The sequence below is a fragment of the Rhinatrema bivittatum genome, chromosome 1 (genome assembly GCF_901001135.1).
Source record: "Rhinatrema bivittatum chromosome 1, aRhiBiv1.1, whole genome shotgun sequence".
Classification (NCBI taxonomy): Eukaryota; Metazoa; Chordata; class Amphibia; order Gymnophiona; family Rhinatrematidae; genus Rhinatrema; species Rhinatrema bivittatum.
Genome location: NC_042615.1, coordinates 743,781,897 through 743,808,675, shown reverse-complemented (window position 1 = coordinate 743,808,675; position 26,779 = coordinate 743,781,897). Strand labels below are relative to the sequence as shown.

The following is a 26,779-nucleotide window of genomic DNA, read 5'->3' as shown; positions in this document are numbered from 1 at the left end:
AGTTTTGTACCTTTAGGACCCTCTTTAGTTCCAATCTTCTGAACTTCCAGAAACTCCTCTCCTCAAATCTTTCTCCTCCACTTCCATAGGACTCCAGTGCTTAGAAGCCTCTCCTCATTCCCCAGACCATCTCTATCTCTATGAAAAGATAAGCTTTCTCAGGTGCCTCCCCTCTCCCCCCACATCTCAGTCCCCTCCCACATCTCAGGCCCTTCCCCAGCCTAAAAATGCCCAAAACAGAGACACCTGCTCCCTGAGCCAAGGCTGATCCTCAGGTCCACGGGCACAGGAATTTTGTTAAACCATAGACCTTCTTCCATAGACACATCTACAGTACATTGACGTCACACATAGGGACAGGGTATGGATGGAGACTTCTGACTCACACTGCTGGCAGGATAACCTGGTGAGGCCATAATTGCCATTCCACTGAAGGGCAAACCACCCACAGGGGGACAGCATTTGACATCCTGTTACATACATATAGATGCTGAAAACATAGGCTACCAGGATATTGGTAAAAATCAGGTGTTGGGAGACATTTTCTGGATTGTCTAGGCCAGGAGTTAATCCCAGATACTTCCAATGTCTGAATTTATTTATTACTATAATATTTTGACAAAGATATTTATCATGCTTTACAAACAAGAAAGACCATTTCTTTTCATCATGCTAGTTTATGAATGTGTTAAGAAATCTAGGATTTTTTTTTAATGGCTTTCTCTAATTTCTGTCAACTTCAATGATTCTTTTGGGATATTCTGCATGACAGCTATTTTCAGTTTATTTTTATTTACTACAGTTTCAAATGCTCATTGCATTGAATATAGATAGGGCAACTATTTGGTTATTTTAGAGTGTTTGTATGTTCTATTGTTTATATTACCTTATTTTCTAACAATGTTTTATGACTGACATTGCAACTCATTTGGAGTGTCTTCATAGAAAGACAAGTAATAAATGTAATAAATGAGATGCTATTTTGGTTTAAGCCTTTGCATATAATGGTAAGCACATAAAAATGCTGAGATGTTTGGTCATTATTAGTCATCTAATCTTGCTGCTCAAAATATTCTTATTTAGATGCCTAAGATTTTAGTCATAGGCAGGTCATTTTCAAATAGTGAACATAGGGGGTCATTTTTCAAAATGCGATCGTACCATATCGTATGGTGCGATGCAAATTCTGAAAATAGGAGGAATTAGGGGTGGGTTAGCCTGTCTGTGAAGAGCTATCACACAGCCATAATGCTGATTTTAACTACACCTCTTTCAAATGTGTTAGGCTGTACCTGTGCAGTAAGGTTTCATTGCCATTTGTGATGTCTCCCATAAGTCTGAATTGTGAGAGAGAGAGAGAGAGAGAGCACCTGGCCATAATATCATGGCCCATAGGCAGGTATTTGTATCCCTATGGTAGGCCCACCTAGTAACTCGAGGTGGGGATTAGGTAAGAGTGTAGGGGGTTAGGGGCCACTTTGACATTCTACGTGACACCTACGAACAGAACAGTGGTCCAAAGGCCAGCAAATCTTCACAAGAGACCACTGTTCTGTTCGAAGGTGTCACGTAGAATGTCAAAGTGGCCCCTAACCCCCTACACTCTTGCCTAATCCCCACCTCGAGTTACTGGGTGGGCCTATCATAGGGATACAAATACCTGCCTAAGGGACATGCTATTATGGCCAGTCTCTCTCTCTCTCTCTCTCTCTCTCTCTCTCTCTCTCTAAATGGTCCCCCAGTGGTTGAATGCAGGACATACAACAGATCTGGCACATCACAGAATCTGAAATGGTATTGCAATTTGTGCTAACTTAGCTCTTCGCACAGGTAATTAGCACAAATTGCAATACATACTATATTAGCATAAAACACACCCCTTTTGTTATCGCATGCGGTACTTACCGCATTTTGATAAATCCACCCCATTGTGGGAAGAGTCTGCGGATACATTGAATATACAGACTTTGAAACTACTCTGGTAATTGGCTGAGTTCATGCATACATTCGTTTATGTAACGTTAAACCTCCCCTTCTGCAGGCATAACCTGCATGTGTGCACGTATGTGCATACTTTTTTAAATGTAAAAGTAGGCTCATAAGCTGCAACACTACCCTAACTCTACCTCCCTCCTCCCCGAATGTATGAAACCAGGTTACATGCACACTTTTACATATATTGTAGGTGAAGGAGTTACGTGTATAAATGTGACACACTATCACAGAAATTTTCCAAAGCCATTTACTTGAGTAAAGTTCACTTTAGTGAGTAAATCCTTTGCACAATTCAGTGGCATGTATTTTCAAAAGCTCACTTGCACGAATAAAGTGCATTTACATGCATGTAAATCCCATCTTTAAGTGTGTAAATGCTTTGAGCCTGGGTCAGTTTTAGCACCACCATTTACGTGCAGAAAACCAGGTATTATCTGCGAAAATGGCTTTGATAATAAAGGTTAGCTGCGTACCTTATACATGTTCACAAACTATCTTGCTTCTATGCCCTTTAATTAGCATATTTTATCCAGATATACTGCATTCCTTTCCAAACAGATATATAATTTTATTATTAAAGTGTTACAGGGAAGCATTATTTGACTTTTCTGCAGGATGAAAAAGGACAAAAGACGTCTTGGGAGAAGTTACAAAGAAGTTTAATTGAAACAGGTTTACACAAATCAGAAGTTGGTATGGATTACCATTCAAATATTTTACATACGAGAGGAATATAAATTTAAAATAACATGGTTTTCTTTGATCAAACATTGTGGGAGTAGATAATCAAAGATATATGGCTAAGTAAGTTAGCCAGATAAGACTTATCTGGCTAACTTACAAGGGATATTCTGCAATACGGCTATGCTGCTGAATATCCCCACAAAAATTGTTAGCCAGATAAGTCTTATCTGGCTAACTTTAGGCCTGTTATTGAGCAGGTCTAACTTATCTGGTTAACTTAACCAGATAACTTTAAATATTGCTACTTATCTGGCTAAATAACCCCTCCCTGAAACATCCCTTTCCTACCCAACACTTAGCCAGATTAGTATTTACCCAATTAAGTACTCATCCGGCTAAGTGCCACGTGCTGAATGGAACTGGATATTCAGTGGTCACGTCACCACTTATCCAGCCAAGTGGTGCTGAATATTGGCTTCCTGGTCTAATTATATATTTGGGGCCGACAACTAATACTTTGGAAAGAAATATAGACATAAGTATCTCAAATGAACTGAAGGTTGACAGTATGATAAAGTAGTAGGAGAAGATAATTGCAATTTATTTAACTTTTTCTGGAATTTAAGCATCTAGGGAACAATTTGTTAAGGGATTTCTTTAAAAATTGTCCACTTTAAACTTGTAGGGCAAAATAACCACATTGTCAGCAGCACAAATCTGAGTCCCCCTTGGGAAAAGGGGTTAATGCTGGGGCAGAGCTAGGACAGGATGGGTGAGCTCTGCATGGGAATCTCATTTTAAAATCCCTGTACATTGTTTGCACCTGCAAAGTTTGCAGGGTAAAATAAATTCCCCAGGGCATGGGCCTCCATGGCATTTTCCAAAGGAATCTCTGTGAAGAGTTTACTTGCAGGCCTTAAGGTACAAAGTACCTGCAAGCTAGACAGAACAGTGGAAGATTGACTTCTTTCTATGACTTTTGATATTTTTCTCTTGTTGGAAACACCAGCTGAATTTAAAATCAATAAATGAAGTTAGACCTTTATAAATAAAGGTGTTATCTCTACCTAACATGGTATCCCCTTTTTACTATCTGATATTTTCCCCTAAATTGTTCTCTCATGTTTACTGAGAAATTTATATTAAAGCCTAAATGATCCATAAATCCAGTCTCTGTTAATCCAAGCACTTTCCACTGTGCAGTATTTCAGCCCTAATCTTGCCACATTTCATTGCTCCGAGAGCACATAAATTGAACGTGCTCCTTCTCCCGGATGATCCCACCTGGATGCAGTATTGCTGGTCCTCATCCTTGGGGCACTGGTATGGCAGCAGACAGAAACACGCCGTGCCTGTCGAAAAAAGTGGTGTGGCAATTTTGAAAAACAGTTTTTAAATCCATTTTCTATTAAATTTTAAACATCAAAAGCTATTATAATACCAAAATAATTTGTTTCATAGATACATCGGGGCAACATTCCAAACTTCTTACTTGGATGCAGAATCTGTAGGTGCTTTTATCTGTGAATTGTACACTAATTCTCAAAAGGAAAGTGCAAGCGTACTTTCTCTTTGAAAATTGCCTTGAGAAAAAAAAGTACCCACAGAGATTAGTCCCTGCTTTTTCTGTGGGTACTTTTTCCCCTTGAAAAAAAAAATATAGATCTGGAAATGTAGTCTCTGGTATGTTTATTTATTTACATATTTCAAGACCGCAGTATCCAAGTCATAAAATCATATTACAATAAAACTAAACAGACAATACAATGACCCAGGCTACCCTCCATTTAACTGCTGTGATGCAAGGCTCAATGTGTTATTTCCCACCCCTCTCTCCAAGGACTGCTTCCTTTATCCCCATCTTAATGTACACGCGTTGTTGACCCCCTATATATGCCATTAGCTGATAAGAGCTGGGAAATTTTCAGTCAGGGGTAAAACAGCATTTACACAGGTAAACTGCTTTTCTTAAATTGCCCCCACATGGGCAATATTTACGAATACATTTATCGCAACTTTCTGTACTTGGAATTATTGAATTCATGTAAATTAGTTTGAAGGAATCACATAACGTTACCTATAGATGTCTCAATTTTTACCAGCATTTTAAGGTATTATAATATGGTTTTAAGAAACTATAAAAAAAATGAAACCTTTCTTTAAGGCTGTCAATATATCTCCATATTATAAAAGTATTAGGGGCTCCGGGTGACTTAGCCTGGAGCAGTGAGAGAAATTGCAGGTGTTGACGGACGAGCGGCAGCAGCGGCACCACGGGGCCAGTTATGGCGGCAAGGGAAAACCTGGTAGGGGGTTTCCCGGGCCCCATCAACGCAAGAGAAGAGAAGAAAAGGAGGCACCGACAGCAGAAGGAGCCGGTGGGTCTCCCAGGCCTCACTAGCAGAAGAAAATTTAAAAAATGGAGGCGCCAGCTGGGAAAAGCTGGTGGCAGGAGGAGAAGAGGAGCGGCAGTGCCTCAAGCCAAAAAAAAAAAAGAAATGGAGACCCTGGCAGGAAAAGGGTGGTGGGGGATCCTGGGCCCCACGAGCGCAATGGGAAAAAAAGGAGCTGCAGCAGAAGGGCTGATGAGGGTTCCCAGGCACCACCAGCAGCAGGAGGGGACTAGGAGGGAGAGGGAGGGAAAGGAGAGGGGAGGGATGGGATGAGTGAAAAGAGATAGAGGGAAGGGTAAGTAATAGGGGAGGGAGTAGAGTGCCAGAGTAGGAGGGGTGGGGGGAAGTGAGAGGAGGGGAAAGAGATGGAGAGGGGGAGTGAGAATAGGGGAGGGGGATGGAGTGGGAGAGAGCAGTGGGAGAGTGAGGGTGGAGGAGAGAGTAGTGGAAGTGCGAGGGGGATTGGAGGGGGGAAAGTAAGTATAATGGAGGGCTGGAAATGGACAGGGTAAGAGTAGTGGGAGGAGGAAAGGGGATGAGCATGGCAGAGTTTGCAACCCTTCTCTCCAAACACAGACACACACATTCACACATTCCTGCACTCCACACAGACATACACCCTCACTATCCCTTGACACACATGTACACCCATTCTCTCCCACACACCCATTCCATTCCATATTCACCATACACCTTCCCTCTGCACGTAGCACGCTCCACCACTCTCCCCTACACACCCCACTATCCTCTGCATACTTTCCTCACTAACCCCAGCACATTCCATAAACACTCATACCCCATGCTACCTGCGCATTCACCTACCTCTCCTCCCGCTAATATCCTCCCCTTATGTACTCCACATTCCCTCCCCCACATACACTCCAAATTTTCTTCCACACACATATACATCCTCACAAAAACACATACAGCCTCACAACAACAACAACCCCCAGCCCCTACACACATAACCTCTCTAACCCCAACACACATGTCCATTCCTCTCAAGCTGCCAAAATCTACATATATGCACAATCTCACACCCTCAATTCTAAACACACACAAGTGGGGGATGGGAGGGGTGTTTCCCCCTCCTCAACTCACTCTACACTGCTCTCTCCCTCTCCAATGCACTCCCACTACTCCAAGCTCACAACACACACACCACCCTCAACACCACTCCCATGCACACACACTGGAGGAGAAGGGAGAAAGTGGAGCGTGCAAGAGGGAATGATACACTTTCCCCCCCACACTCCCCACTCAGTCCCCAAAACCTCCCTCACACCCACACCCACCAGCCCTCAGTATGTTTGCATACCATCTCTAGCAAAACCCTGCACCACCTGTTCAGTGACCAGTTTAGATGGATGTAAATCAAGCATGTGTTGGGCAAAGGGGAGTTGCTGGGTCAGCCAGTACCAACTGGGGATCATTGCTGCTCCATTAAAACTTGGGGGCTCCAATGGCTAATGAGATGAGTGGGTATGGACAGACCAGCACCTGGCAGGACTGCAATTTATTGTCTATTGTGCTTGGGGGTGGGATTTACATTTGGGACTGGCTACCATGCTGTGGGTTGGAATCTCCTTTTGGGGGGTATTTGTTCTGGGGAAGGGAGCCCTTTCTGTCATCTGCAGTAGGTGTGGGAGAATCACTTTGGGCTAATGCCCTTTTCAGGATTACAGTCCTTGGCCACACCCAGCCCATGCCCATGCCTTGTCCCGTTCATGAAAAAAATTTTTTAATCGTGCACCGGGAGATACAGGTATACCCGGGTACCTCTTAAAATCTGCATGGAACGCGCTGGGCTGTTATACACATATATCTCCCGGCTTTGGCGCACATAGGGCTTTTAAAATTCACATGGAGAATAATTTTCAAACAAATATGTGTGATGGCATAGATGCAACTATATGGCCGAGAGCCTATCTGCGTTAGTATTTTATTTCCTGCATGCATAAAATATGCTTATCTCTGCTTACATGTGAATACATGCAATGCATTGAAAGAACATACATGAATGATTTGAATGGGCCTGATTTTCAAAAGCATTTGCATGCTTAAATCTGGGTTTTACATGTGTAAGTGCGCTTTGCCCAAGTTAAGTGGCTTTTGAAGATTGCTACATAAGATTTGCCATAATGGATTAGACCAAAGGTCCAAGCCCAGTAAACTGTTTCCAACAGTGGGCAAGCCAAGTCACAAGTACCTGGCAGGATTTCAAGGGACAGATATTTTCCAAGCTGCTTATCCCAAGAATAAGCAGAGGATTTCTGCAACTCTACCTTAATAATGGTTAATGGACTTTTCCTCCAGGAACTTGTCCAAATCTTTTTAAATGCAGCTACACTAATAGCTTTCACCTCATCCTCTGGCAATGAATTCCAGAGCTTAATTATGTGTTGAGAAAAAAAATATTTTCTCTTATTAGTTTTAAATATATTACCTAATAACTTCATTGTGTGGCACCTGGTCTTTGTACTTTTCGAAAGAGTAAACAATTAATTAATGTTTACTCATTCCGTTCCTCTCATGATTTTATAGACCTCCATCATATCTCCCCTCAGCTATCTCTTCTCCAAGCTGAAGAGTACTAATCTCTTTAGCCTTTCTTCATAGGGAAATTGGTCCATCCTCTTTATCATTTTGGGTGCCCTTCACTGTATCTTTTCTAATTTTGCTATATCTTTTTTAAGATGTGGTGACCAGAATCACACACAATACTCAAAATGGAGTGATACAGAGGCAATAAGACATTGTCTGTTTTATTCTCGATTCCTTTTCTAATAATCCCTGTTTTCCAGTCCTTCAGTTTTCCAATGTCCTCTTGCAATTTCTCACAATCCTCTTGCAATTTAACAACTTTGAATAATTTTGTGTCATTGACAAATTTGATCACCTCACTTGTTCCAATTTCTAGGTCATTTATAAATATATTAAACAGCAGTGGTCCCAGAATAGATTCTTGGGGAACTCTACTATTCACCTTTTTCCATTGGGAAAATTTAATTTAGCCCTACTCTCTATTTTCTATCTTTTAACCAGTTGGCAATCCACAAAAGGATACTACCCACTATCCCTTGAATTTTAATTTCCTAAGAAATATTTCATGAGGGACTTTGTCAAATGCTTTCTGGAAATCTAGATACACTATATCAACTGGCTCACTTTTAAACATATGTTTATTTATGCCCTCCAAAAAATGTAAAAAAAGCCATTCTGGCTTCGTCCCATTAAACTATGCTTAACTATATGTTCAGCAATTTTGTTCTTTATGATAGTTTCTACCTTTTTGCCTGGCACAGACATCAGACTCATTTGTAGTTTCCTGGATCTCACCTTGATCCCATTTTAAAAACTGGCATTACATTGGAAACCCTCCAATAGCAACTCCTCAATTTCATTTCTCAGTTCTTTCAGCACTCTGGGATGTATACCATCTGGTCCAGGTGATTTGCTACTCCTTAGTTTGTCATATTGCCCTAGTACGTCTTCCAGGTTTACTGAGATTTGTTTCAGCTTTTCTGAATCATCACCTTTGAATATCATTTCTGGCATGGGTATATCTCTCAACATAAAGGTTGAAACAATCAGAATATTCAAATATAATATATATGCGTATATACTCAAGACAAAGCTGAGAAGTTGCTGCAATGGACCTTCATAAGACCCGTACACACAATTTTGTATAAGTATTGTATAAGTGGGTCATGCTTAATCATAGGTCCAACAGTTAATCTCTTATTTTTAGAGAGTTTTTGAATTTTTGCAAATAAAACTAGAATGCTTACTTCCCTTTTTCAGGCAGCAAGCAAGCAGCACTGTGATATGCTTACATGTGTAAGTGCACTTTGCCCACGTACACTTACAAAAGAGTGTTCTTTTGTTGGGCTTTCACATGATTTACATTCAGAGAATGAGTCTGATCTCTGGAGGCTAGAGTGGCAGACGTGGAGGGCTAAGGGAGACAGAGAGGTATATGGAGGAGACCTTCAGGGACACAGTAGAGAAGTCCCACCTCCAGTCTGGTAGTCCCTGTGATGTCTTGGAAGAGAAATGTCACCTAGAAGGAGAGCATCAGCTTGATGAGGCAAGAAATAATCATGTAGCTAGAACCTGCCCTCAAAGTGATGTAATATTCTCTCACACTGAAGATAGATCTCAAGGGGTATGTGCCCAGGAAGGAAGGGTTAGGACAGCCATTATAGTTGGTTATTCAATTATTAGGAAGGTTGATAGCTGGGTGGATGTTGGATATGAGGAGCCCTAAGTAACATTCCTGCCTGGTGCAAAGATGGCAGACCTCACTCTTCACATAGATAAGATTTTGTTGCGCCCGTCGGTCGCAGACAGCTGAGACCTCTCATGCTCACCTCTTTTTTCCCTGCACCATCAATCATTGGAAGAGTGGTGACCTCCACCTACCAACGCCAACCTCCTTGGCGTCCCCGGGATGGCGTGGGTGCTGCTGATCGCCATCTTACTTCCGGAATCACCTAAGTGCGTGCACAGGGCCTCCTTTAGTCTACGTCATGGTGGGAACCTTGGGGGCATCCCCTCCCGATGACGTCAACCCGCTGGTGTACTTAAGCTGACCGGTCCACTGCTAAGACGAGTTAGCAAGGAGTTCTCTCGTTGTTAAATCTGCTCTACATTGGGATCTTCTGTTCCAGTATCTCCTCGTGGCATTCGGATGCTCTGGGTACCCGCTCCATGGGGGCCCTTCCGCGTCTTGGCTATCCTCTCCTTGGAGGGCCTCCCTGCCTTGGACGTCTCCTAACCCGACCCTTAGGACCCTCTCCTGGATCTTCCTTGTGTGAGTACCTTCTTCAGCTTCCTACACTGTCTAGATTGCTGGATTCCCCATGGTGTACCCCGTTCCTTGGGCCACTACTGTTCTTCAGCATATCTCTTCTACCTATCCTGAGCTACAGGGTATTGCTACCGCTACTCAAGATCCTCTACCTGGTTTCTGTATCTTCAGACCACTGCTACCTCGTCACCTACTGAACAGCTATCCTCGGCATACCCTGCAGGCCATACTGGATATGCACTCAGAGGTGTCTCCACCAGCCTACAGGAATCTTCTGGTGTACCCCGCGCTGCGGGCCACTACCAGACTTCTCATCTATAGTACCACCCTGAGTATATCTTGCTCAAGAACTGTCTTATTGCATTTCCCACTCTTCAGGTTATGCATTATCTTTTCTCCCTAATAAAATCTCTCTCATAGCTGTGTCCCACATTGTTGAGACCACGCCCAACACGTAGCTCCTCCCTGTGGGTGGAGACATCTCTCATCTCGGCCCAGGGTTCACAATTTCCAACAAAATCATAAATCATAGTGCTGGGGAGGAGCCGGCTGGCTTGGTACATGTGAGTACCAATGACATAGAAAAGTGCAGGAGGGAGGTTCCGGAAGCCAAATATAAGGTTTTAGGTAGAAAGCTGAAATCCAGAACCTCCAGGGTATCATTCTTAGAAATAGTCCCCGTTCCATGTGCAAGACCCCAGAGGCAAGCAGAACTCCAGAGTCTCAATGCACGGATGAGACGATGGTATAGGGAAGAGGGTTTTAGATTTGTTAGGAACTTGGCTTCATTTTGGGGAAGGGGTGCCTTTTCCTAAAGGATGGGATCCACCTTAACCAGAGTGGAACCAGATGCTGGCACTAACCTTTAAAAAGGAGATAGTGCTGTTTTTAAACTAGATGAGTAGCAAATCATAAGAAATTACCATACTGGGTCAGACCAAGGGTCCATCAAGCCCAACATCTTTTTTACAACAGTGACCAATCCAGGCTATAAGTACCTGGCAAGTACCCAAAAACTAAGTATATCCCACGCTACTGATGCTAGTAATAGCAGTGGCTATTTTCTAAATCAACTTGATTAATAGCAGGTAATGGACTTCTCCTCCAAGAACTTATCCAAACCTTTTTTAAACCCAGCTACACTAATTGCACTAACCACATCCCCTGGCAACAAATTTCAGAGTTTAAGAACTAAGAAATAAAATTGTGGACTTGCTATTGGAAATTTGTAAACTATCAGTAAAATCATCTATGGTACCTGAAGACTGGAGGGTTGACAATGTAACGCCAAGTTTTAAAAAGGAATAAAGCGGTGTTCCAGGAAAATATAGATCAGTGAGTTCTGTGCCAGGCAAAATGGTAGAAGCTATCATAAAGAACAAAAGTGCTGAACATATAGATATGCATAGTTTAATGGGACAAAGTGAACAGGAATTTGTTGCGCTGGAGGTGGACCCTTGTGCTTCTTTTCCATATCCTTTTTGTGATATTAAACCATGCCGTTTGATGATCACTGCTGCTGAGGTGGGCGCCCACCTGGACATCAGAGACATTATCTCCATTAGTGAGCACTAAGTCTGTATAGCTCCTTCTCTTGTGTGTACCATTTGTTTGAACAAAGCTACTTGCAGTGCATCCACTATTTCTCTACTATTATTAGATTCTGCAGATGGGATTCTCCAGTCTACATATGGCATATTTAAGTCTCCAATGATCACCACTTCTCCCTTCTTTCCTATCTTTTGGATGTCTTCAACCAGATCTCTGTCCAGTTGTTCCTTTTGGTTTGGAGGCCTATAAACCACTCCATTAAAAATGGATGACCCATCTTCCTTGCAGCTCAGATGCATGGACATTGTTTCTGACATAAAGAGCCACTCCTCCCCCTTTCCTATCCTCTCTGTCCTTCCTTAACAAGTTATAGCCTGGTATGAGATTCCAGAATTTAGTCAAGGGAAGGCTTGCCTCACTAATTTGCAACATTTTTTAGGGTGTAAATAAACATATTTATTTATTTATTATTTTTTATATACTGACATTCAAGCTGAGATATCACATCGGTTAATATTCAGGTACTGTAGGTATTTCCCTATCCCCAAAGGGCTTACAATCTAACGGGCCGATACAGTAAAGTCTGCGGGAGAGCGCACTGGCCACTCGCCGGTGCGCGCGATGCAGTATTTAAATGAGGTCCGGCGGTAGATCCGGACAAAAGGAGGCGCTAGGGTCACTAGCGCGTCCCTAGTGCCTCCTTTTTGACAGGAGCAGCGGCTGTCAGCGGGTTTGACAGCTGACGCTCAATTTTGCCGGCGTCGGTTCTCGAGCCCGCTGACAGCCACGGCTCGGAAACCGGACGCCGGCAAAATTGAGCGTCCGGTTTTCGGCCCGACAGCCGCGGACCGAATTCAAATTTTTTTTTTTTACTTTTTTTACTCTTCGGGACCTCCGATTTAATATCGCCACTTTCCCGGTGCCGGAAGAAATTAGCGCGACCTTTGGGTCGGTGCTAATTTCTGAAAGTAAAATGTGCAGCTTGGCTGCACATTTTACTTTCTGTATCCCGCGTGCATACCTAATAGGGCGCTATTAGGTGCCATGGGTGGGACGTGTGTTTTCCTCCCCTTACTGAATAAGGGGTAAGGGAAAATGTGCATCCAATAGCAGGCTAACAGTACTGTATGGGCCTGTAAGTTTGTACCTGAGGCAATGGAGGGTAAATTGACTTGCCCAAAGTCACAAGAAATGACAGCAGGACTTGAACCCTGGTCTCCTGGTACACATAGCCCACTGCTCTAACCACTAGGCTATTCCTCCTCCCTCATATGGATAAAGGTAAGCCAGTTTATATACTGTATCTCGATTTCCAGAACACATTTGACAAAGACCCTCACGATAGACTTCTTAGGAAATTAAAAAGTCATGGGATGGAGGCAGTGTCCTATTGTGGATTGCCAACTGGTTAGAAGATATAAAACAGAGAGTAGAGTTAAATGGTAAATTTTCCCAATGGAAAAAGGTGAAGAGTTGCTAAGGGTCTGCACTGGGACCATTGGTTTTTAATATATTTAAAAATGACCTGGAAATGGTGATCAAATTTGCCAGTGTCACAAAATAATTCAAAGTTGTTAAATCACAAGAAGATTGAGAGAAACTGCAAGAGAACATTGCAACACCCAGAGACTGTGTTATGCGCCCCGCCCGTGGCGCATAACACAGAAGGTGAGCGTGCGGGCCTGCTCACCTTCATGGTTCCACAGCGGCTCCCGGGACGACCTCTCTTGCGGTAGTTGCCAGTCCTGCTAGGCCCCGGCATCCTGTGGTGGCGGTCACCGAGCCTTCCATTGCCCGTCGGGCCTCACATCGAGGTTCGGCGTCCTCGGCCATTTGGCCAAGCCCATACTCATGCGCGCGCGTGCGCGGACTGTCCGGACTCATATAGGGCCAAGGGTGGGTCCTAGCTCAACGGCGCGCCCTGATTGATTCCCCGATATATGCTGTCTCTGCTTCCTTGCCTTGGCAATCGGGTCAGTTTGTTCTAAGATTGCCTCTGCACTTGTACCTGTTCCAGGATCCTTCTGTTCCAGTTCTGTTCCTGACTCGTTCCTGCATCCTATTTCCTGTATCCTGCTTGTTCATGTGTTCATCTGTCTGTCTACCCAGGTAGTACCCTTGGACTGACTTTCTGGTACTGACCTCAGCCTGTTCTTGACCTGCCTGCCTGCCGCCCGCCTCAAAGACCACAGCTTGTTCCTGACCTGCCTGCCGCCTGCCTCAAAGACCACAGCCTGTTCCTGACCTGCCTGTCTACAGCCTGCCTCAAAGACCTGCCTCAAAGACCTCAAAGGCCTGCCTTTGACCTCGTCTGACCTCTGGTACCTGACTTCTGCTTTGTTGACCACTCCTTGGACTGACCTCTGGACATTGACCTTGCCTGTCTGACCTCGTCTCCAGATTCTGGCTCTGTTCCTTGACTTGTCATCACCAACACTGTTCTGGTTCTCCCTGTTCCAACCAGCAGCCAGCTTTGAACCAGATTGCGCTCCCCCTGTCTCCGTGGGCACGCCGGACTTTCACTCTCCTAGAAGACCCTGTGAGGCCCACCTATGTCCAAGCGTCCCAGGTCCCTTCGGGCTCTTCCCGGGGGGACCTCGAGCTTCCAGTGGTGAAGCTCTTCCCAGCCTCTGTCTCCTGCAGTGCTCTGCCCCCTGGAGGCAGTTACCTCCTGTTCCCTTTCAGGAGGAATTCCACCTCTGCCCCAGGACAAGGGTCCACCCCGGAGTGAAACAGACTGGGCATACAAATGGCAAATGAAATTTAATGTGGATAAAGACAAAGTGATGCACTTAGGGAAGAGTAACCCAAATTATAGCTACACAATGCAAAGTTCAACATTAGGATTCAGCACTCAGAAAAAGGATCTAGGTGTCATCATTGAAAATACGATAAAATCTTCTGTTCAGTGTGCAGCAGCAGCCAAGAAAGCAAATAGAATGCTTGGGATTATTAGGAAAGGAATGGAGAATAAAACAATATCATAATGTCTCTGTATCACTCCATGGTGAGACCTCTTCTTGAGTACTGTGTGCAGTTCTGGTCACCACATTTCAAAAAAGATATAGCAGAATTAGGAAAGGTACAAAGAGCAACCAAAATGATAAAGGGGATGGAACAAGTCCCATATGAAGAAAGGCCAAAGAAGTTAGAACTCTTCATCTTGGGGAAAGGATGGCTGAGGGGAGATATTATAGAGATCTATAAAATAATGAGTGGAATGGATCGAGTAAACATTAATCGGTTGTTTACTCTTTTCAAAAGTACAAAGACCGGGGACACACAATGAAGTTACATGGTACTTCATTTAAAACTAATAAGGGAAAATATATTTTTTACTCAACACATAATTAAGCTCTGGAATTCATTGTCAAAGGATATGGTGAAAGCTAAGGGGCGGATTTTAAAAGGGTTACACGCGTAAAATACGCGCGTAACCCTTTTAAACCCCTCCTGCACGCGCCGAGCCTATTTTGCATAGTCCCAGCGCCGAGCACAAGCCCCGGGACGCGCGTATGTTCCGGGGCTTGAAAAAAGGTGGGGGGAGGGGGGGGGGGGCTGAAGGAAAGATCTCTCATAGGCCGCTCCGATTTTAGAGCGGCCTCGGAGGGAATGGAGGAAGCTGCCCATACACATCTAGAACTCTTACCTGAACAGTTTTCCCAGTCACGGCACAAGTCATGTCCACAGGGTTCTTTCTTTATGCTCCTTGTAGAAAGGTTTGCTCTGACAATGGCCCAGTTAAGGTTTATGTCTTGGCAGGGCCCAGACTGCAGGAAATGAAACTGCTCATCTTTCTGGCAATTGCGCACGCAAGTTGCACAATTGTGCACCCCCTTGCGCGCGCTGACCCTGGATTTTATAACATGCGTGCAGCGGCGCTAGCATGTTATAAAATCGGGCGCAGATTTGTTCGCGCTGGGTTGCGTGAACAAATCTACACCCGCACGCAGGTTTGAAGACCTGCCCCTAAATGAATATCCATTTTCCTAACCTAACAGAAGGTGACACTTTTTTTTTCTGTTCTTCTTTTTGAGGTTCCTCTGACTTATTATCACCATGAAAAGCAGTATTTTCTGCTTTACTGTAAATTTTTGGGGCTCCTCAGCAATTAATGCCTGCTCCAGGGCAGGTGTTAATTTTTGAGACTAAAAATGTGCATGTCTCGTGCACTTTTTTTGTTTTTTTTGCATTGGGGGGTAATAGCTAATAGTCTCATCAACATGAATTTACATGTGATGAATGGTATTAGCTTCACACTTGTTTCGACACATGTTTTGGATGCTCTAATCCGCTTTTTGCATGAGGGGTTTTGGACATGCGTCGAAAACACGCGTCTAAGCACCGGTAAAGTCATACGCTCACCTGAGCGAATTGTATTGCATTGGCCTGACATTCATTTAGATGAAACCACATTGTAGGCTGAGGAGTTAACATGGTATGTTCCAGTTAGAATATTATGTCCTTCTTTCCAGATGTTACTGGAGGTATCAACCTTACAAGATTTCTGTTTGCATAATGCATGTGTTAAAGCGTTTTCCATAGTTATTCCAGAATTATATAATTCATTACCACTAAAGGTGCGTGTCAAACAAGATTATTTAAGGTTTTGTAAGAGAAAGAAAGCAATATTATTTTTACAGCTTCTTCAGATTAAGGATCTGTTAGTTGAGAAGAGTAGTCAGGGGTTTTTCTTGCAAGTGCAGTACTTGGATCTTGAAATGTATTGTTTTGATTTTATGTGTTTTTACTTTTTGTTTTATGTTATTTTACATGTGTTTTTATATTGAGGTTGGCTGTAATATGAGCTGAACACAAATGGATTTGTGGAATATAAACTGTATTATAAATAAATAAAATACAGGCAGGATGGAAGTGATCTGGTGACTATAAGAGTTATGAGATGAGATGAAAAGCACCTAAAATATGTATACACTGGAGGAGAGGAGAGACAGGGGTGATATGATACAGATTTTTAAATACCTGAAAAATATTAATAATGCACAGGAATCAAACCTTTTTCGATGGAAAGAAAACTATTGAAAAAGGGGTCATAATATGAAGCTCCAAGGGGGTTGTGTCAGGACCAACGTCAGGAAGTATTTTTTCATGTTAAGGGTGGATGCCCCTCCTCCCCCGAGAAGAGATAGTGAGAATTGTATTTATTTACTGTATTTATATATTGTTATTCTGTGACCAATCACAACGGATGGCAATGGAATTGGAAAGGGATGGGATAAACACTGAGGGTTTCTTGGGGCTAAATGGAGATAAAGAAAAGCGTACCCTGTTTTGACTGGGATAACCTGCACAGAACAACAATTACCCTAGTAAGAGAGAAAAAAAAAAAAGAAAACAAAAGATTGCTGGGCAGACTGGATGGACAACTTGGGTCTTTTCTGATGACATTTACTATTTTACTATCTTATACTAGGGCTGCCCATACACATCTAGGACTCTTACCTGAACACTTTTCCCAGTCACGGCACAAGTCATGTCCACAGGGTTCTTTTTTTATGCTCCTTGTAGAAAGGTTTGCTCTGACAATGGCCCAGTTAAGGTTTACGTCTTGGCAGGGCCTAGACTGCAGGAAATGAAACTGCTCATCTTTCTGGCATTTTTTACTTAAGTACTCGCAGCTGGAGCTTGTAAAATAGCTTTGAGAAATTGCATCAAACACACACAAATCTTCTGAGTAATGGCTGTCAAAAAACACAAAACAGAAGAAGGAAAGAAAAGTAAACATTATTGAATACAAGAAAAGACAGAAAAGGCATGAACAGTGACAACTGTTAATGGTATTTCTATTGCTATATATAGGTGAATGGAGTGCCATCCCTTGAGGGGTCTGGAAGGATTTGTGGGCAATAAATTCTGGCATGGGTTACAGTGGATCTTGATTTAATTGTGCAATTACAGTTTTGCTAATGTGGTGTAGTGTATGATGACATCACAATAAAAGTCACAGATTTTTCTTTGTATGTTTATAGATGCACGTTTAATATAAATGTGAGAAGTTTTACGTAGGTAAAATGGAGAGGGTTGTGTTTTGAAAGTAGAGTCGTGATTTCTAATTTTTAGACATTTTTATGAAATGTGATGTAGGTTCATTGAGGACAATTTTCAAAGCCATTGATGCAGGCAAATAGTGAGTTTTGGGCGGGATCAGAAAACAATGCAAATAGGCTGCATTTTCATGTCTGTGTGCATTATATTTCTGTGAGAAATCTACCTGCACAAAAAGCAGAAGCATAATTCAGCTCCTGAGGGAAGTTTCAAATGGAAAGTCGTGTCTACATAGAAACGTGGAATATGATAGCAGAAAAGGAACATAAGGGAAACTATAATTGACACAATAATTAGTTGGGCCTTGCAGTCCTTATTTTCTGTCATATTCATTGTCTCTATGTTACCATCACTTATGAGAAGCACACAGTCGGCACTGAAACAGGTGTGGGGAGGGGGGGGGGGCATGACCGGGGGAGGGGGTGCGACCAGGGGGGGTCTGCTATTAAGGGTAAAAATGTTGCAATGTTTCTGAATCAAACTATTTGCTTAACATAAAAGTGAGGGTGTTGAAAGGGAACCCATCTTACCTGCAATCCTCTTCTGGAGACATACACACACATTGGGATCCAACTTGCTTTTGCCCTGAGCCACAGCTGCCACTGGACACCGTTTGCAGTTCTGTAATAGTAAAGAGGTACAACATACAACTGAAAAGATAAAATGAAATGTGTCTGGAATTATTTTACTGTTTACAGTGTAGAATAATACAACCACATTACTATTTATAACAAATCTGCAAAGAGCGGCAGTTATTTTCCTCCCTGACCAAAACTCACCCATTTAATGCCGCGTCTTTCTGCGACTAAAAGTACATATACTGTGGAACAATGTGCAGAGGGAGGGACATTTTCAGTTGATTTACAAGCATAAGTCATTATTTACATGTGTAAATGGCTTCAGAAACTGTTACATGGGCAGTATGAAGTGAGCATGATGGGAAATATTTGTGAGGAACTTATCTTGAGCAAGAAGGGAGGTTTCCAGGGCATAAGGGAGAGAGAAAGGAGGAATAAAAAGAAAGATATTGGACAAATAAAAGAAGGAATAAACATAACCAGATATAAAAGCTGCAATACTCAAACCCTGCCCCCCACTCCTTGTTGCACTGGTGGTAGACCCTTGGCCCGAGGTGGGGTTGACGCTACCCGTAGGGCAAGCCCCACGGGTCCCCACCATCGGGAGGCGGAGCTGACTAGGAGACGGAGGCCAATGGAGCTTCGCCAATACCAGCCCTCGTTCCCTGCAGGTTGAGCCCTTGTGTGCTGGGGCCAGCTGGTCTTAGGCGGGCCTCCGTGTGATGACTCCCAGTAGATGAGGTGCAAGGGTTGCTGGGAACCAGCAGAGTTATCACGGAGTCGACATAGGTCCGGATGAGGCAGGGATCCAGAGACCTGGGCACCAATAGTAGTAGAGGTAGTAGAGTCCCTGGTAGTAGAGGCCAAAGCCTAAAGGCCAAGTCCAGGTAGAGATCAAGGTGTAGTCAAGGCAAGCTGGTGTCAGGGCAGGTGGCTGAGCAAGACAAGGTACTGAGTCAGAGCAGAGCAAGGGTCAAAGCCGGAGAATCAATCCTGAGTGTAGTCCAACGCAGCAAGGGTCAAAGCCAGAGAATCAGTCCTGAGCGTGGTGCAATGTAGCAAGGGTCAAAGCCAGGGAATCAATCCAACGAGACAAGAAGGAACCAGGGTATGGGACAGGAGCAGGAACCAGGAATGGAGTCAGGATCAGGAATCAGGAATGAAGTCAGGATCAGGAACCAGGAACGATGGGCAACTAGCACATGTGCAAGCATGGAGTACTGTTGCCAAGGCAAGGAACTAGTGGTAGGGCCCTGCCTTAAATACCAGGGCCTGATGATGTCATCATCCGGGACCGCAGGCTAGTTTCCCGCTGCAGCCCCTTTAAAGGTACGGGAGGTGCGTGTGCGCACCTAAGCCAGGGCATGCAAGAGGCTGGACGACGGTGTTTCCCCACGGCCCATGTGGGGAGACCCGCCAGGAGCTGAGGAGGTCCACGGAGGAGTCAGGAACAGCCGAGGAGGCAGAAGGTGCTTGGGGCATAGGTGGCTGCCCACAGCCACGAGTGAAGATGGTCCAGGTCCGAGAGCAAAGGTGCAAGGGTGAGTAGGCCTGGTTGTGGGCCTTCCGCGGGCGGGCCACCAACACTCCTTGCCTCTTTGCAGGAACTGCATAAAGCAGAAAGACATATTTAAAATTCTGAGGGACTATCTGAGAGAATGTCTGAGAGATAGAGAGAGAAAGAAAGAAAGAAAGAGTGAGTGTGTGGCAGCAGGGGAATGGGGACATTTATGTAAGATAGTATAAGAGAACAGGATAGAGTAAAGCAAGAGAAAGATGAAGGGGAAAAAGAATCAGGGAAAGAAAGTTGCAAAGCCTCAGTGGCTCCAATCAAAATGATCAAAGCTGCACACAGTGATGGTGGCTGTTCAAAGCTGTAATTTCTCCTTCCTTTTTTCCCCCTATAAACAATAATTTTTATTTCCAAACATAAAATGAAGGAAACAATCCAAGAAACCTAGTCATATAATCACATTATACAAGTCAAAAATATCCAATAAACAAAGAAACATTAATAGTGATATCAACAAAATATTTTTCCTTCCTGAGATGTCCATAAACACTAAAACATATTCAGATCAGAGGCCTCTATGACTTGAATAAAAGTAATATTCATATTTGGATGAATCACTTGGAGGAGGCAGTGTTTGCAGAAAGGTGTAAGGGCAAGTGTTGTGGACATCAGTGGACTCCGTGTCTCTGGAGCATTCTGATTCATTTTTGCAAGGGGCTCCGTAAATGCCTCTCTTTCTGACAAATAGATTTATTTAGGATAGGGTGCATTTTTTTAAATCCTAAATATCTCCCTCTGTCTAGATGTTATGATTCCTGCCCGCGGAGTTCCCCCGTGAGCAGGCCTCCTACCTTGCACTGCCTTCTTCCACGCAGCTGAGGCTGCCGACTTCCGCGGCAAGGAGCTGCCCCTTGGAGCCTTGCCCGCGCGGCCGGGTGGCCGCCGATTTCACCAGCATCTTGCTGCTTCCGCGTGGCCCAAAGCCGTGCTGCTGACCTTCCATGCGGCCGGAGCTGCTGACATCAAAGCCGCGTTCTGTGGCAGCCGGAGCCCGCCTCTTGTTCCTTGTGGCAGGGAGCCGCAAGTCTTCAGCCTTGTCTTCAGCGGCATGGAGCCGCCACCGCTGTGGCCTGGGGCCGCCTCTGCGGCAGGGACGCTGCCATCAGGCTCTCCCTGCATCTCTGCGGCAGCATGGCCGCTCTCCAAGGTCTTGCCCCCTTCCTAAGGGGCAGGCCCACATCTTCTTCCCCTTCTTAAAGGGGCAGTGTGGGTGGGATCCTCCTGGCTCTACCGGAAGTCAGCTCCATCCAGGTTCCTGGTTCAGCCCTATAAGAGGGCTTCACCTTCAGTCTTGCTTTGCCTTGCATTGGAGTTCTTTGTTCCTGGAAGTCTTGTCTTCCAGCGCTATATTAGGTCTTCGTTCTTCCTTGGAGATCCATATCTCGTCTTGCTTCCTGAGTCATCGTGGTTTCCTGATGTTCCATGTCTTCATGTTCTGAGGTTCCCAGTCCAGGCTTCCTGATGTTCCTCTTCCTGATGTTCCAGACTCCTGGTTTTTCACTTCCTGATGTTCCACTTCCTGATGTTCCAGAGTTCCTGATGTTCCGAGGTTCTGTTCTCCTTCGCTTGTTCCAAGTCCTCTTGACCCTCCAGCTCCTTTGGTTCTCCAGATGACACCTTGTTGGGGTAAATCCGTCTCTTCGGTTCCTGTTCTCGTCATTGTATCAGCTGGATTCCCTTCCTGCACTAGTTCCGTTCTCTGCGTGGTCAGTGACCATCCTCTTAAGGTTGTGTAGGGCGCGCTACAGGGACAGGGTGATCCGTGACCAGCCCATTGAGTCCGCCCGTGTTGGTGGGCTGTGTAGGGCTCCCTGAGAGACAGTGCCAACGTCAGAACCTTCCAAGTTCCTCATCTCGTCCAGAGTCTTCCAAGTTCTTTGCCTTGTCTAGAGTCTTCCAAGCTCCTCGTCCACATCCAGAGCCTTCTCGTCCATGTCTTGAGTCTTCTGTGTCACAAGGCCTCCGTCTGCCCTCATCCTCAGTCTGGCCTGCTGCTTCTTGCCGATACCCAGTGGCAGGTCCGAAAGGGCTGGGAACAGTCGGAGGACTATTCACTAACCAACATAGGGCCTCATTTTCCATCTGGATCGCACGCGATACCAAAATGGGGGTGGAGTCGGCCCCGGAAGAGGAGAAGTCGGGGCGCCACCAGGGCCAACTCCACGAAGACGCTGCGGACGACAAAAAGGTAAGGCCCTTTTCGCGTCCGAGTTTGCGACCAATAGCTACACCTTCTATGGTGGTGCTATTGGGTGCGAAACTGGCAGCGATCGCACCGCGACGGTGCGATCACTGCCGGCTAGTGCAGGCCCGCCCCCCGTTTCGGCCCCCCGCCCCTCATTCCCTAAAGTTTCGCAGGCCTGTGATACTTTAGAAAATGAGGCCCATAATATTGTTGGCTTCCAGAAGCATGCAGGTCCAGCAGAGGGTCAGACTTTGTCTTCACCCATGCTAGGACATGTCTCGCCAACCCTCGGTGCGGTCTTGGATTCTTCTGGGATTGTGCCGGCCCGGCACACAATCCCCTCAAAAGGGATCGCTCTCCTAGAGGTCCTCTCATGACCCTAGACATCCCCTTTAGGACATAAATTATTTACAAAATCAAACCTTTTCTAATTAGGTGATGGTCTCTATTTTTATAAAAGTGCTTACTATCCCAACTTCCAGGCAGTGATTTGCATGAAGGATTTGATATATTTTAAGTTGTACTTTACCAATTCTTAGAGGAGGCATTCACCTTTTTCACAGGCCAGTTGTCTCAAAATAGGAGGCATCCAGGATAATTCATTCCCACATGTATATTGCTTTTGACCTGTCACAATGTAACCTGATGGGCAGGTCAGCTGGATACTTTCTCCTATTTTGTACTCTGTTTTAAATGGGTAGACTGAGACAGCTTCAGATGCTGATGGTCTAGGGCAGACTGTCTCTGTAGAGAAAACAATACAAAAAAATTAGGAGAGAAATAATATAAAAATGCTTTAACTAATAACCCTTTACCTTAGAACTGATCCAAGTATACATTATTTTAATGCAGCAGAAAACTCAATGTAACAAATGTTATACCTTCTTGAAAGAAGAATTGCTCTCTCAAGGGACAGAGCACAGACAAAATATAGAAGCTTTTCGGTACAAAATCAAAGTGGCAAAGGCACTCAGAATAGATTCAGGTACTTTCAATCAACAGGTAGAGTTCATTTGAAGGTGGAAAGGTCATTTTCAATAAGTAATTATAATATAATGAAGGGGAATGCAAAAGATGGCCTATTACTGCTTCTACAATACTGCCGCCTTCTTGACATATTTTTGCTAAAATACATATCTATGCTTTTGTATTTTCTTACCTTAACCTTAAGACTTGCAGTTAAATTAAGAGAACATAAAAGCATAGATGTGTATGTTAGCAGAGAAAATGTCAAGAAGGTGGCAGTGTTGTAATATTACATTTTCAATGAAGGAAGAATTGGTAAAGAAATGACAAGAACCATGAATGTAACCCCAAATAAGGCACATAAAATAAAATCAGGGACAAAAGGGTCTTTTCTTACCTTAACACTGGTAAGTGAGTTGAAAAAGATGGTCGACTAACTGAAATGAACCAGGCATAATGGATTTCTGTGAATTTAGTCCCTTACTGTACAGGGAAAAATACAAATCTCCCATTTGTGTCTCTATCTGGCATTCCCCCTCCCGAAATGGATCTCACTGTTAGTTGAATCCTGGGGTAAAAGGGAAATGTCCTCACACAGATAGGTGGATCCAAGTAATTAGAAATTTATTTACAGTTCAAAGCTCAGGGAGATATCACTTTCAATTATGAGACATGAAATAAAAACATTAGTCACAGGAATCACAGCAGAAAAATGCAATATACAGACAGCAGCTACAAAAACACAATACAGTCCCTTCAACAGCTGAAAACTCCATTAGGAAAACATTCTAGACCTGCAGATGTAATGCCCCCAGAATGGAGAAAACAATACTAGTTACGTTCAGCCAATCTAATGAGGTGAGAAAACTCTGAAGAAAAACATTTTGGATTTAGATGGAATCCGTTCTTTCTCCTAGGGCTCCCTGAGAAGACAATAGTGCTAGGAGCACATCTCTGGACCTCCAGCCCCCGTGATAGAACACAGGCCATGCCTGGAGTTTGGGTTTGGTGAACCAGAAGACCTGAACTGGAAGGCTCCTAGCAAAGCCCAAAGTTCTAGCTCCTCTGGTACCTCAAACTTATGTGTCCTGGTCTATCGGTCTTTTCTTCACCTTTGTCTTCCTTCTCTTCTTTTTTTGCTAAAGAAAATGCATATATATATTATAGATCTATCTATCTGTCTATCTATCTATTTGTCTATCTATTTATCTACATATTTCCATCTTGGAAGATTCTACAGAACTCACACTCTTAAATGCAACCCTTACTGGGGAGCTTTTAATCCCAAGGGCACTTAAACTTATTTTTACTCTTCGGGGCATGCATCCAGCTTGCACTCCTCCCATACACAACTCTCTGTGGGAGAAGCTATCGCTTATGGCCCAGGCAGTGGTGCGTTTCTCTCTGTGATGTGTTAGCTGCTGCACCCCAGTGTGGGAAATGTGGACAAACCAGGCAGGACAAGACACTGGGTGTTAAATTAAATGTTTATTGATTATTTTTCAATTAAATTAAAGTTCATTTTTCAATAAAGATGAAATTACAGATGATTGATGTTCAAAGGTGTTTTTTCTCTTCTAGGTAGGCATCCTTTTAACTCAGTTATCTGTTCTAAAATCTGCTACCTGCGCGCACATGCGCGCTCAGTTTTATATTGGCACGGGCATGTGTGCGCGAGAGCCGACTCTTGCACGCAGGGGAGGGGTCATTTTAAAAAATGCACACGGCATCGAACTGGGCCTTTCCCCAGTTCCTCCCAATTTCCTACATCACTTACCCAACCTTCCTTTTTCCCTCACCTCTCCGATCTCTAAATCCCCTCTACTAAGTATTTTTTTCTATACTTACCTGCTCTCCGGAGTAGTAGTAAGTAGCGCTTCACTGGGACAGTGGCTAATGGCACTCTCCTGGCTGGCCCTGTGCCGCCCATATCCCGCCCTGGCCCACCCCTTTAAAAAAAACCAAACTTTGTTGTGTGCATTTTGGGAGATATGCACGTGGTCACAAGCATTTGAAAATACGTGTGGCTCGGCCACGTGCATATCTCCCCATTTCAGTGCACACTGGGCTTTAAAAATTAGCCCATTCGGGTATAGAGTGGACTCACAGGTCTTCAGGTCTCTAGGTTGAGAGCCCTTTTGCCCCAAAGGGAATCAGGCAAAAATCTATCTCACTGCAACTAAATACAGGGCAGAGTGAGCACAGAGAGGAACCTCCAAAAATATAAAGTTTCAGATGAGGCAGGGAGGCCTCACCAGAGAATGGAAAAGGTACATCCTCACTGCTCTGAATCTAAATCAAAATGAATCCAAAAAACACTAAAATGGCTGTTTTAAATAGGGTTGAGGTATCCAACCACAGCCCTCCAGGTGGGAGGGGCTGATAAGGGATGGAAGGCTCATGATATTAAAGTTCTAAGCAGGGGCTCAGTGACATCTAGTGGCCAACCCGTAGGGGTACCACATAAAGAAGAACACATTGAACTAAAGCCCTGTACTATTATAACCACCTATACAAATAATATAATGGTACAGGTTAAGTAGTAGAGGTAAAGCAGGTATTCTACTGAAAAATGTCCACAGGGACAGGGGTTCATTTGGAACCTGGGTCACACATATTTTTAACTAGTTTTTGAAAACGGGGGCAATGTGAATAACATAAATCGAATAAGGAAAGCTATTCCAGATATTAAAGTCATAGAAGTGAAAACCTTGTCTGCCTGGTGTAAAGGTAGCGGACATCACATGCCACCTGGATAAGATTTTAGAGAGTCCTGGGGAGGAGCCAACTCTCATGGAACATAGAAAAGGGCAGGAGGTTCTAGAGGCTAAATTTAGACTGTTAGGAAATTGAAATCCAGAACCTCTAGGGTTGCCTTCTCAGAAATGCACCTTGTTTCACACACAGGACCCCAGAGGTAGGCTGAGCTCCAGAGTCTCAACGCATGCATGAGATGATGGTGTAGAGAAAATAGTTTTAGATTTGTTAGGAAATGGGGAACATTCCAGGGAAGGGGAGCCTATTCTGACAGGATGGGCTCCACCTTAACCAGAGTGGAACCAGGCTGCTGGTGCTAAAATTTAGAAAGGAAATAGAACAATTTTAAAATTAGACTATAGGGAAAGCCAACAATGGCTCAGAAGCATATGGGTCAGAGGTATGTATCTTTCAAATATACTTGTAAAACAGGGACATTAGAATATCCTAATAGAGAAGTTGTGTTTAAGGCTGAAGTAGCCCAGATGGATAAACTGACTGAATCATTTGCTAGCAAGAAGGTTATGAATACAAAGGGAAATGAAAGTACAAAGAAAAAACATACCTTAAAATGTCTATATGCTAATTGCACAATTCTGAGCAGTAAGAAGAGAACTGGCAGGTTCATCTGCATACATTACCCAGCAGCCCCCATGAGAGAACTCCAGAGGTCACTGCGAGCTACCCAGGCTTCAGATTCCATAGCCAGAGCTTCCAGAAGCCCTTGCAGCAGAAGAGGACCAGAAGTACAATCCCAAACCCCTTACTACAAATTTACTAAAGATTTCATGCAGGAGAAATTTAATTTGAAAGAAGAGTCAGTAACCTGGGTAACTAGGTAGCTATAACTAGATGAATTATAGTATTTTGCAGGTCATTGACAATCAAATAGAAAATAAATCAATAGGTTAAAAGCACTTTAGATTAGCCTTATATCCCTACTTCCTTAGAAATTTAAACTCAATAGCAAATCAACAAATTAAGATCTAGACTGTAGCCCAGCAGTGAGAAGGAGGCAATGCAGTCTTTTGCACTGAGAGCCACATGTATGATTGTCACGGTTTTCCCTGCTATGCAGCCTCCCCAACAGCAGAAGTCCAAGCGAACCCTGCTCCCAGCAGCACAAGTTACCTCCTCGCTGATCATCTGATGCCTCAGCCCCAGCCCCTACTTAACCCAGCCTTTTCAGTCCCTCAGTGCCTCTTCATGGAGTCACCT

General features: G+C 44.0%; 1 protein-coding gene across 2 annotated transcripts in view; it reads right to left on the bottom strand.

Moving 5' to 3' along the window:
- Positions 1-2,638: 2,638 nt before the first annotated feature.
- C6 (complement C6) overlaps positions 2,639-26,779 on the bottom strand; it is a 171,274-nt gene continuing 147,133 nt past the window's right edge. The window contains exons 15-19 of one of the 2 annotated variants that reach the window (XM_029578128.1): positions 22,391-22,582; positions 18,033-18,123; positions 17,044-17,138; positions 15,086-15,229; positions 2,639-4,031 (exon numbers count right to left, since the gene is read on the bottom strand). In XM_029578128.1, the coding sequence (XP_029433988.1) occupies positions 3,856-4,031; positions 15,086-15,229; positions 17,044-17,138; positions 18,033-18,123; positions 22,391-22,582 (698 nt within the window). In that variant the 3' untranslated portion in view covers positions 2,639-3,855. Of the gene's footprint in view, positions 4,032-15,085; positions 15,230-16,899; positions 17,139-18,032; positions 18,124-22,390; positions 22,583-26,779 lie in introns of both variants that reach the window. The other variant, XM_029578119.1, reaches the window with a different exon arrangement.